Source organism: Neolamprologus multifasciatus, chromosome 9 (genome assembly GCF_963576455.1).
Source record: "Neolamprologus multifasciatus chromosome 9, fNeoMul1.2, whole genome shotgun sequence".
In the NCBI taxonomy this organism is placed as follows: Eukaryota; Metazoa; Chordata; class Actinopteri; order Cichliformes; family Cichlidae; genus Neolamprologus; species Neolamprologus multifasciatus.
The window spans coordinates 29,541,885-29,554,891 of NC_140447.1; the positions used below are offsets into that span (position 1 = coordinate 29,541,885).

A 13,007-nucleotide genomic window follows, 5' to 3' on the forward strand; every position below is an offset into this window, starting at 1 on the left:
TTCTTTTAGCAACATAGTGCTTTTTTTTCAATATCTTTTAAAAGCCAGGTCAAGGCTCCAAAAGCCCAAAGGGTGGCGGCTCACAACAGTTTTTGTTTGCTGGATCATTTTATTTCAGCTGGGTGTTTTTCCTTTTGTTATATTTCTTTAAGAGTTCAAAATGTGTTAATTACATAAATAAAATGTAATTTTCTCTGTAGCACTTCATGGATTTCATAAGCAACACACCTTAGTTGCTCTGTGGATTCTTTTAAAAAGCAGTTAAAAACTTTTCTTTTGCGTGGAAACCGGGTCCAAATGGCTCTTTGGGTATTAAAAGATTGCTGACCCCTGGTCAAGACTTAATTAATTACTTTCTTGAGCCTTGCAATTAGACCCTTTTCACCAGCCTCAGCTTATAGATAATGCGAATCACTCAGGACTCGCTCACCTCCTCCCTCCTTGCTTACAGCTTCTTCTTCTTCTTGGTTGGCAACCAATGTTAAGGCGCATTACCACCCCCTGGCTCACAGCTCAGTGGACGTTTAGAAAAAAAAAAGTACACACACATATATATATATATATATATTTGAGACATTTAAGGAAAATAAAAATAAACAAAATAAATATTCCCTTTAGAAATTTCTTTGCTCTTTTTTGCTCTATAAAATAGTTGTTTTCTTATAGAATCACTCATCTTAGCAGTAGGATATACATGAAAAGAGAAACAAATTAAGTTTGAGTGAAAATGTACATTTTTTCCACTTCATCAATCAAATCAAATGACTCAAAGAACCCGATTCACTTTGATGCGTGACTCCTTAAAACTCGATTCAGTAAAAGGAATCGAATTTACCATCACTATTGCTCACTTGCTTTGCTCGACTGAGCGGACTTCCTGTTCAATACGGTTATGGTTAGGGCTAGTTGGGTTTTTTTTTTTTTCAAAGTAAAGGCGTTTCTAAAGTGCATTACTTGGAGCAACCACAGAGGATGCTGTAAACACATAATGAATAACAACTGACTGAGAATGATATTTTAGTGATACATTTTAAAACTTTTAGTAATAACAGAACAGTGTAAATAATTAATTAATTACATGTGTCATAAATATTTATGTAATTAATTATTGCCACATTTAATTCATTATTTAAGGGTGTATTTAATTAATTCGTTATGGCAGTTCCATAAGATTCAAGAATTACATGATTTCTGTAAAATATATAAATATTATATATATAATAATAAACAGAAAGAAGTTGTGACAACAAAATCTCAGCAAGCTCTCTACTGGAGCGGTAGGTCCCTGAAAGTGTTCCACTTACATTTTGTTAATTTGGTGGAGGTGTGGACTTGTGGACATGTGGTGGACTCGGCCACTGTTTGCTGATATTTCTTAAGGGGTGTCGCCAACTTGTAAACAGGTAACTGAACAACACATATGAAGCCATGTGGGAGGAATATTCCTGCTGTGGTCAGTCGTTCAGTGTAGGGGATGTCCTGTTTTCATCCTGTCTCCCACTTACAATTAGAGATGGGCAGTAACGCGTAATCCGATTACTTTATTCAAGTAACGAGTAAAGTAAGGGATTACTATTGCAAAAACGGTAATTAGATTTCCGTTACTTTCCTGTAGGAACGCTGCGTTACCGCGTTACTAAAACTTTGATTTTTTGCGAGAATGTCTCATGACAGTGACGTAAGCAAGTGCGACGTTTGTGACAACAGCTGTGTGCAGGTCAACAATGGATCATATATCGAGTGCTGAGAGAGTATGAGCGTGCAGCGTTTAAAGTGTGGAAATACTGACCTTACTTTGAGTTTGATTCCATAAAAAGTGACAAAAACATTTGTGTCCGTTGTGCATGGGAAGAAAACTTCTTTTTACAGCGGAAAAAAAGCCCTAAACTTCCAAGCAAGCACCGAGTAGCTACGACGTTATTGGAAATTCACAGAGAAACTCGCGGATTCTTCCACTGACCGCTGCGGCACACCTGCACCAGGGTAAACCTCCGCCTACCCCACTCCTGCTTTACAGGTGAAAATAGAGCAACAGGACTGCTGAGTCTTTAATTTTATTTATTTTCTGCTTTCAAATAGTCTTTCAAATAGATGCAAGACTGAGTGTAAAAACAAAGACTATTTCATTTTAGGTGCTGGAATGTGCAGAAAATAGGTTTAAATGTTCAACAAATTTCTTCAAGTCAGAGAATGTTGCATATAAATAAATTTTTGCTTGATGCATAAAGTTAAAAGATTAAAACTAATAAAACAAGTTTTAAAAAGAGACTTTTCCATTTGATTACATTTTATATGATGGATTATGTAGAAAAAGTAGAATTGGGCTAAAAGATCTATCACTTTATCACCTATTCAGGTTGTAAATTGTGTTTTTAAAAAGTAACTAAGTAAATAATTACTTTTGATAATAAGCAATCAGTAAAGTAACGGGATTACTTTTTGGGGGAAGTAATCAGTAATTAGTTACTGATTACTTTTGTCAAGTAACTTGACCAACACTGCTTACAATCATACAGTTTTACAGTTTTAACCGTATTTCACAGCGGGGAGCACCACCGGCGTGTTCGTTAGAGCAGACCCAAAAACTGGAGGTTAAAGAATGGAAAACACAAACTTTGTACAAAATCCTCTTGTGTTTTTATTTTTAGCAGTCTCTTTTTTTCTGCAAAATGATAACCAAGTTAGCCTTTTCTGTTGATACAACATAACTCCTTTGGTTGGAACCGGTGCTACACTGGAAGGGCTAGAGGCCAGGACTCCACTCTTCGGGTTCTTGGGGGATGTTGCTAACTCCAGGTTGCTAACAATTTTCTAGCTTTTACAAAAACGCTATGCATCACCAGGTGCTTCATCAGATGCTGTGAAAGACAGCCAGACTTTTGAGTGCTTCGCCTTGGGCATTTTTAATCTTTAGCTCTCTGTTCGAGGGTGTTTTGGTACCATTCTTTATTCATGGCTGTGTTTTGGGGCAAAATTGTGAGCCCACTCCCTTGGATGAGAAGAAACCCCACACATGAATGGTCTCAGGATGCTTTACTGTTGTCATGACACAGGACTGATGGTAGTGCTCACCATTTCTTCTCTGCACAAGCCTTTTTCCGGATGCCCCAAACAATCGGAAAGAGACTTCATCTGAGAATATGACTTTGCCCCAGTCCTCAGCAGTCCATTCACCATGTTTACATGATTTTTGATAAATTAAATCATGTTAACATGAAATGAACAGAAAAGGAAAATTGTGTTCTGACTTCTTTAGAAATATATTTTTTTTGTTTTTTTTATTCTTAGATTTTTTCCAGCTCCAGTCCGTAAAGTTAATCTCCAACAAGTAGGACAAAGGATCACCTGCAACTCAGACGGGATCAACCTGAGCTCACCTGGTCCACCAGCCCTTCATCCAGCATCACCAACAACAACACAACAGCCCATCAGACTGACCAGCAACTTTACAGCATCAGCAGTTCTCTGATACTTCCAAACAGTGACATGGATCTATATTACATCTGTGCAGTCAGCACTGGCAGAAACAGGAAGAGAGCAACCTTCAGAAAAAGAGATTATACATCCATCCATCCAGTGGAACATTTTATCAGATGTTTACAGGAGATTCGATCTGAACTCTGTGGAGCCTGATCTCAAGGGTTTTAAGTCTGACACTGAAACCAGAGGATCTTTCTGTCTCTTTAGATTCACTGTGATCCAGTGATGGGAGTGATTTCAGCCCTGCATGATCACGCTGATGTTTGCACAGAGCAGATAATGAGGTGAATGTTTGGGCACATTGGTAACAGTGAAACAGTTTATTAGTAATGTGGGATCGTTTGTGTTTGGAGTATGAACTGAGATTCCTGAAGCTCTTGTCACACTGGTCACAGCTGTAGTTTCCTTCCATGTGTGTACGTTCATGAAAAATACGATTACCTGATTGTGAGAAGCTTTTGTCACAGTATCTGCACTTAAATGGTTTCTCTCCTGTGTGGACTTGTTTGTGTGTTTTAAGCTGACCTGCAGTAATGAAGGATGACCCACACTGATCACAGAGGTGCTTTTTAACCCCACTGTGAATCAGTTCATGTTTTTTTAACTCACTTGGTGTGGTGAAGCTTCTCCCACATTCTTTGCAGTATTTCAGTTTGTCTCCAGTGTGTCTACGTTGATGTGTTTTTAGGGAGGCTTGCCAACTGAAAGTTTTTCCACAAAGATCACAACGAAAGTCTTTCCCACCACCACAGTGATGACAGGGTTGAGAACTGGATCCATCTGTGTCGCTCTGCTTCTAAACAAAGACGCAAAGACAGTGTAAGTCAGTCCTTCAACATTTTTATCCTGAACGTCGTCTGAAAGAAAGAGCATCTCTGCAGACGTCCAATTACATTTTACTGTTTTAGTTAACACAGATAAAAATAAAAATACATACCTCACAGTAGCTGCACTTGTAGAGTCTCTTTCTGGTGTGGCTCTGTTGGTGTCGTCTCAGGTAACGTTGAGATTTAAAAGTCTTCTCACACAGGTCACATTTATAAGGTCGTTCCTCAGTGTGGGTCAACATGTGGCGTTGTAACTGCCTGTTGGTTGTACACTGTTTGCCACACTGATCACAGCAGTACACATCATGTCCAGTGTGAATGCGTAGGTGTATATTTCGGCTGTCTATCCGACTGAAGGTTTTTCCACAAATCTCACAGCTGTATGCCTTAATTCCAGAGTGGGTAACTAGATGACTCTGTAAGTGGCTACTGTGAGTAAAAGCTTTTCCACACTGATCACAGCTGTACGCTTTAACTCCACTGTGGATGAGTTGGTGTGATTTTAGACCACCCCTCCAGGAAAAAGTCTTTCCACACAAGTCACAGCTGAACGGTTTCTCTCCAGTGTGGATGACCTGATGACATTTTAGTTGATACAGAGTAAAATCCTTCCCACACTCGTCACAGGTGTGTTTTTTCTCTCCCTTTCTTCTGTAAGGTTTGTCGGCCTCCTGAGAGCGCTGACTTCTTGCTCCATGTTGGTCCTGCAGTGACAGAGATACAAACAGAAGCAGTGAGTGAAATGCAGTCGTGGAACAAACTCAACCTTCAAACTCCCTCCATTAACACTAGTTTTAAACCTGAAGGTGGAGTGTGGCACCAAACACCTTAAAGGTCTCTTATCACCACCTGCTGGTAGTTCTAACACATTACATCCAACCTGGTGTTAAAAATAATTCATGACTGTTCAAACACTCTAAAATCATGCCCATCCCTCCTGCTGTACAGAAATATTATGACTAGCATGCTAACACACTCAGAAAAGTAATAAATGTTTACCAGATCTATACTTTTTTTTATATTTCACATTGCTGTTTCCTATAGAGATTGAAAATGTGACGTCATTCAAGGGTAAAACCGCAAAGAATTCTGGGAACACGTGGCAAGAGGTACTAGCGCACGCAGGCTTTCAATTGAAATCAGTCATCAAAGAAAAAGCAAGAAGGTACTGGAACCGGAGAAAGAACGTTTTGCGGCGCTGCAAATGCTTGCATTTGATGCGGTACTTGGATTGTTTTGCCACGAGTTACCGGCATGTAGTGCGCTAAAGTCACGTGGTCTGTCAATTTCTATTAGATATTTTTATAGCGGTGCAACGAATCAAAAATAATTCATAACTGTTCAAATGTTTCACTGTAGAAAACATTGGATTCATTTTTGATTAAAGGCGATTAAATGTCATTCATTTTCAATCTATATTAATCGCATTTCAATTTGTATGAGCAAAAAAACTCAAAAAAGGGAAACTATACACACTTAATGTGTTTACTGCCTGATATCGGGCTACCGTTGTGGTGCTTTGAACGTGTTTTTTGCAGTGATAAACCAATATTAAGTCTGTTCGAACAACAACAATACCAATAATAATAATAATATTATTAATAGCAATCAGAATAATAACAATAATAACAATAATAATAATAATAATAATGTACTTCCACAGCATGTCTTTTATCCTAACTGCTCTCTGCAGATAGCCCCACCCCTCTGTTATTCTGCTGGACGTTTCTTCCTGTTAAAAGGGAGTTTTTCCTTCCCACTGTCACCAACGTGCTTGCTCATAGGGGGTCATATGATTGTTGGGTTTTTCGTCTGTATGTATTATTGTAGGATCCACATTAAAATATTGATTGATTGGTAATTTATTTCAACATGTGAACAATATACAAGTACATTTAGAAAAGAAAATAAGAAAAGAAAAGAAAATAAGCACCTTGGGGCAACTATTGTTGTGATTTGGTGCTGTATAAATAACACTGAATTGAATTGAAAATTTAATTAATATCACTACTACAACTAATAATAATATTAAAGAACAATAATTGCTTGTGACTTCTTAATGTTTGTAAACACAATTTAAAAATACATAATAAAATACAACACAGTCATATAACAGGTTGGGAGTATGAGAGTTTTAGACGTGACTGATTATTTGGTGAAACTGTGATGTTTTCCTCACCTTCTGTGTTGAGCTCATTGTTTCCTCTGTAGTGACTCAGCTGACTCCAGATGGCTGAAAATGTTCCTCTGCTGCTCCGGCAGACTCTTCTCCTCCTGCTGATCAGCTGGGACACAAAACAGATCTTTGTTAGGCTCCACACTGCACTGAAGAGTCAAAGTGTCTCATATGTTCATCTGACAACACAAAGTACAAATTTCACTCTGATTGCTTGTAGAAATCTTGTGAGACGTGTTGTGCTGCAAAGTGAGGAAACTCTCTCACTCACTTATACTTCAGGAGGAACTTTGTGACATTGGCTCTAATATTCTAAGCAGCCCTTTACTATGACAGGGCCAGAAAGTCCTATTTGAAGGTTTGGGAGAAGGACCGTGTTAAAGGTGGATTGGGGTTTATACATTTTGTTATGATACAGGTAAGGCTGTAAGAGCCTGAGAAGGTGTCCTGAATGAACCTCTAAAACCAGTTTTCAGCTAACGACTCTGCTTCAGTCTGGAAAACAGCAACTACAAGTTTAAAGACTCCGTCAACAATTCACACCCAGCAACAGCCTGAACAGCTCCTCCTGTGGTTTCCACAAACAGGGACAGACCTGTTACTCCCCCACCCCACATTTTCCACACCTTCAGCCCCCCAGTCCCACCACCTCCACCCTTCCCCAACAACCAGTGATTAAAGCTCATTGATCAAATGCTGTAATTGCAGCGACTCACTCACTGTGAACGGTAACCATGGCCATTGATTAATTAGCTTTGATCAGTGGTTTCAGTGCTTTCCTTCCTGCTTTGACTGCAGCTGTGTTTGACACAGGAAGACATTTTTACATTCTTCATGATTATACTTTATTCTTTTTGGGGGAAGTGCAGCTTTAAACCTTCACATGATTCAAGTCAACCCAACAAATCAATCTGAACGATCACAAGTGGGAAAAACTTCTGTAGATAAAATGAAATAAAACCCAACATTCAATCCACAACATGATTAAAACATGATTCTCCCAAATCACCAAGAGCTGCACATTAACCACCACAATATATTTTTATTCTCTGTGCTTTCAAATATGAACACTGTTTACTTTCGTCTCTGTTTCATTAGTTTTTGTTAACATCTTCCTGTGCATCACTTTACAGCAGCCAGACTCATTAAAATGAGACTTTGTAGGAGTTCACTTCCTCTCATGTGTTCATCCACAGCAGCTGGACAATAAAGTTTATTGTGACCCTGATACTGCAGCAGATCGCTCTCATCCATTTCCTGTTATCACTTCAAATAGAAATGAGGCTGTAGAGGTTTGGTGCAGGCAGGAAAACAGCTGCAGGGACAATGAAAAGACTTTTCTGCTCCAACTTCTCCCAGCATGCTGAGCTAATGATTAGTTGGTGTTTTTCTCCAAACACTCTCTCACTCTTCTCTCAACGTGTTCACAATAAACTGTGAACAGACACCGAGGAGAGCAGCAGAAGACCTCATTCAGGAGCTAAACTCAACATGAACTGAACTCACAGTAAAGTTAGCTCGGTGCTTACCTTTAGATGAGCCCACAAACCGAGAGAAACTCCGTGATGAAGCTGGAACTCTTTCCAACACAGGAAACAGATCAGGGAGCAGAGACCCACGTGGTTCACGCTGATCTCAGCTACGATCCAGGAGACAAGGGTGGGCAGATCGATGCAGATATCGATCCAAACGTTGGTACTAGTTTATTCTCTTTGAATGGAAAAGCAGCTCTCTGTGCAAACGCCTCCTCTCGTGGAACATCCTCACTTTGCTCCGCCCCTTTTTCTTCTTCTTCTTCTTCTTCTTCCTAGAAATTGTATTTGTGGTTGCCAAACAACAAAATGGTGAATTGCCGCCACCAACTGGTGTGGAGTGTGAACTGGAACGTCGACCAGCAATTATTTACTCTCTTTTAAAAACTGGAATAATTCCTGATAACTTTCACTTCTTGAGTCCTTTTGCAGTAAATCAATAAGATCCAGTTTCATTTTTATGTTACTGAGGTTTTGGATCAGTTACCTTCTCACAGTGTAATATAACGTGTTCTATAGTTTTCTCTTTTTTGAATGATTTGAATGGAGGTTATAATCCACCATCACTGAACTGAAATTAAACTCTTAATAGGAGGTAAGTTTTTTCTTAGTGGTTATTGTCATGGTCCTGTGTCGTTAGACCCAGAGTTTTGTGTTTAATATTGATATCATCTTATGTTTCGGGTTAATTCTTGTTTTCTTGTTCTTGGGGTTTTTGTGTTTAGTGTTTAGTGTACCTACCCATGTCCTCCCCCAGTGCTCTGTTCAGGTCCCTGAGTTTGTGTTTTTAAATTTTTCTGTTTTACTTTGAAAGTCTCGGTCTAGGTTTGTGTTCTTTTCCAGATTACCTTGTGTATTTATTGTGTGTCTATCTCTGCTTGTCGTTGGTTCGTCTGTGTATCGCTGTGTCTCTAACCCCAACATTCTCCGTGCAGTTTTCCCGTGTTCGTATGATTTCAGGTTTGTTCACTACTTTTCCCCAGTTTAGCTTATGTTTCAGTTTTGTCCTCACTTTTGTTGTTTTCCCCTCCTGCACTAAAACTCACTCGCATCTCTGCGTTGATCTGCATCTTGGGTCTTTCCTTACAACACCACACGACTGCTGCCACAGCAGTGACAATTATATTCATTTCACTTCAATTTTGATTTTATTTTTCTTAATGCATGTATGTATTTCCTTTTATATATAGCATTAATTTACAATAGGAGTTTTCAACTTTGTGAAAATATTCTACTAATATCTTATATTTTAAAAGGAGTGACTGGTTTTAAAAAAGGGATTATTTTATGTCTGTGTAATATTTCTTTAGTCTCTGTTACTCTGTTGTTTCTCTCCATACTCTCACTTGTTTTTGTTTTTCCCCTATAACACACAGTTATACATCACATATTATAAATCTGACTTTGATAAACATTTAGATTTTCACACATTTCAGGGTCCAAGTGTGGGTTGACTGAAGTGTTGGGTTTTATCCCCAAAACATCCTAAACTTTTACTGTTATGTATGAGCAGAAACGAAAAACCAAAAACAACATGATATATGCATTACTGTCTTCAGCCTCTAGGCGGCATTGTTGTTCAGGAAGTACATTCTCCTCTGATAAGCTGCTAAAAGCGCTTCTCTAACCAAAGACTGTAAACAGAAGACATAAAAGTTCATGAACTGTAAAACAGAACAGATACACTGAAGCCACAGTGATATTAAACATACAGCACTGACAATGATGACAGACAACACAGGGCTCTAGAGTGCGAACAATTTGGTCACAAATGCGACCAAATTTTTCAGTGGTGTGACTAAAAAAATATTTGGTCGCATTTGTTCGGGTAACAACAAAAACAAAACAAAAAATCTCTGCAACTCTCTGTGTGGTCAATAACAGACACACATTATGCCCCTATCATTACTAAACTAAACCAATCAGAGATAGTCAGGGGCAGGACCTCTCTGATTGGCCGTGGTCCAGTTGAAAGTGCAGTTGGAAGAGAGAGGTGAGTAGCTTGAATAAAGTGATATCGATTCATTTAATCCTGAATCGACTTTTAAATATAACTGTGTTTTGCCAGAAACACCAGATTCTCAGATTAAAGCTCACAAACCTATTTCAACAACCACCAACAGTAAATGAGAGCAGGTACACGGATTCCACACAAAGACGTAAACACAGAACGGGACCTGACGCATCAGAATCAGCTTTGTCTTTTCTCCGCTTTCTCACCCGACGGCCCGTAGATGGACACGCTGTCGGAGCTCTGTGTTTACGTCTTTTTGCGCTGATCCTGAGCTACAGGTTTTGTCTCTCTCAAACCAAAATTCACCGAGCCAGCAGCAAAAGAAGCAGCAAACTACGCTTCACATTTGATAAATGTTGTCATGAATTCCCTCTGAGTTTTGCTGTTTTGCTTCCACCACGATAAAAATCCCACTTCATGCACAGCTCTCTCTCTCTGTACTTCAAGAACAGTTTCCCGTCTCAAATCTGTTTTCTGCATTTTTCATTTGCTTATTACCCATCAGTCTACCGTTGTTTACAGCGCTGTCTTTTTCTTTTTTTCACTTAAATGACCTCGGACAAGAAAGCCTTTTTTTTTTCTGTTGTTCAATACTGAAGAAATTTAAACTTTTTAAAATTATGCAGAACATTGCAGAATATTTTTAAGGTTATCTGCTTTAAAGAGCCAGGCCAGAAAAATCTTCATGTTTTTCTGTGTTTTATTCTCAGTTACTTTCACAAAGGCATCTGCTGTGATGTTTACAATTCTGATGAAGTCTCACATGTATCAGTACTGATAAATGATCAGACTTATAATATTTCTGACTGTCTGAGGCTAAATTGAATCGAATCAGGACATCGAGAACCGGAATCAAATGGATTATAGAAATCAGTGATGATACCCAGCCCTAGTGAGTAGCCTAGGCACGACAGAAGTGGATGTAGCTGTGGGTAATAAGAAAAGATGAAAAGAACTATTGATAACTTTTTGTTAAGTTAAGGCCTGATCCGTCTGAAATTCATAGCCAGTGCTCTGACACGGTGCCATCAATCTTTGAACCGTTGAAAAAAAGCACAGTGTATCCAGAAAAACACATGATATGCTGCAATAAATGCACTGCCCTCGAGGCCTGGAGTTCGACACCTGTGCCATAGGCCATATATTACCCACGACTCACGTATAGACCCACTGAGAGAACTAACACAGTACACAGTTGTACCCAACCACACGGCAGGAGTGTTAGCTTAGATTAGCTTAGCACCCACTAGTGGCACAGACAGAAACATAGTAATTTCAGCCAGCACCTGGGAGTGCTTCCACCTCCGGCGACTCAGGAGCTCTTCTTTGGGGTAAGCTACTTGAGGAAGTGCTCCGTCAGGCTGCCCCATCAGAAAGCAGTTGGGGGTCACTGGATCAGGATCACTGATGTCAGATGGGACATAACCTAGAGGTTTGGAGTTCAAGATGCCCTCCACCTCCACAAGTACCGTGCGGAGGACCTTTTCTTGAAGGGGTTGGGATCCTACTGTAGTGTAGAGTGCGGTCTTGACAGATCTAATCTCCCGCTCCCACACTCCCCCGAAATGAGGAGCCGCTGGTGGATTGAAGTGGAAGACGATCTTCTGGGGAGCCAGGAGCTTCTGCAGGTCAGAGGTCATGGCTGCAAAAGCTGCTGGAGTTCCCTTTCTCCCCCACGGAAGTTGGTCCCTTGGTCTGAGTACAGCTCAGCTGGGGTTCCACTCATGGCAATGAAACGTTGAAGTGGCCCATTAGGGAGGCATCTGGTTGGTGTGTTGCCGGGGTTGTGGGCGAGTGGGTGTATGGGGGCCCAGTCCTGGCGCAGGGTGCCGCCGGTGCATCAAGCCACCTGGGGGGCTCTTCTACTGGTGGGGGAGGTTATTACATCTTGCAGGAGCTCTCCTCTCTTCAGGAACTTAGTATGCAGGAGGGGGAGATACAGGAGAGGTGGAGGAAGATCTCAGCTGGGCATCTATTGTCTTGTGTAGTCTGGAAGATGAGTGGGATGACGGGGTGGGTGCACTCTGAGGTGGGGTCGGGGTGGGCTGTCCCGGGCTCTGTGGGGCCGGGCGATGCTGCTGTACTGGGCCCCGGTCCGGAATGGGCCTGTGCCCCCTTTCCCTGGCGGGTTGCAGAGTATGGGGCTGCCTACTGGGTCAGCGGGGGGAGCTGGCCCCAGGGAGGGGTCACTTGCCCCTCCCTTCCTTCCCTCCCCATCTCCAGCTGCCTCCCTCTTCCCGCTCCACCACAATCACCCACACATGCAGGGCCTTGGGGTAAAGATGTGTCACCAGGGTGCAGGGGAGGCATCCCCCCCTCTGTCCCCTTCTGGCTGCCTGTGCCTCAATTTTATCTCACAAATTAGACATTCACATCACTCTCACACTCTCATAACACATACATATAGGATCTTGGGGTGGCACGCTACACGGAATCCAAAAGACCATCAGGGTGTACACCTCACCCCTGGCGTCTTTGCCCACCTCTCAATTTTAAATACACGTGGACATTGAGGGCTAGCAGGAGTGGCTATGCGCTTACCTGCTGCTCTCAGGCAGGTAGCTCCATGCACTCCTGGGTTTTAAATGCACCTTAGAACACACATGCATCAACACTGCATATGAGCGGGCAGAGGGAGGTTTGGAGTCTTCACACACCCCTGTTCTCTGCTGCCTGCTGGAGCGGGGGGGCTAGGAGGAGGAGTTGGCCGTCCGACTGGGGTCTAGAATGTGGGGCCTCCCTGCTGCTGCGGAATCGGAGCGGTCTGCTTCTCCCCACCGCAGGGAAAAGGGTAACACCACCTGGGTCTTGGTGCATTTTCCCCCTCCAGGGGCAAGGGTACCTAGACCCGGGGCTTAGAGTACGCTTGGGGAGTGTGATTGTGTGTACAGTGTCTGTCTCCACGTTGGGTGAGTGTTGAGTAATTGCATATGAGAGCATGAGGGTGGGAATGGATGTTTGTACCTGTGTGTGCCTGT

General features: G+C 41.4%; 1 protein-coding gene across 3 annotated transcripts in view; it reads right to left on the reverse strand.

Annotated features, from left to right (window-relative positions):
* Positions 1 to 2,614: 2,614 nt before the first annotated feature.
* LOC146511795 (uncharacterized) overlaps positions 2,615 to 13,007 on the reverse strand; it is a 63,279-nt gene continuing 52,886 nt past the window's right edge. For 2 of the 3 annotated variants that reach the window (XM_085171883.1, XM_085171882.1), the window contains 2 exons: positions 4,418 to 5,011; positions 2,615 to 4,276 (listed from right to left, as the gene is read on the reverse strand). In XM_085171883.1, the coding sequence (XP_085028009.1) occupies positions 3,590 to 4,276; positions 4,418 to 5,011 (1,281 nt within the window). In that variant the 3' untranslated portion in view covers positions 2,615 to 3,589. The remainder of the gene's footprint in view (positions 4,277 to 4,417; positions 5,012 to 13,007) is intronic. The other variant, XM_085171884.1, reaches the window with a different exon arrangement.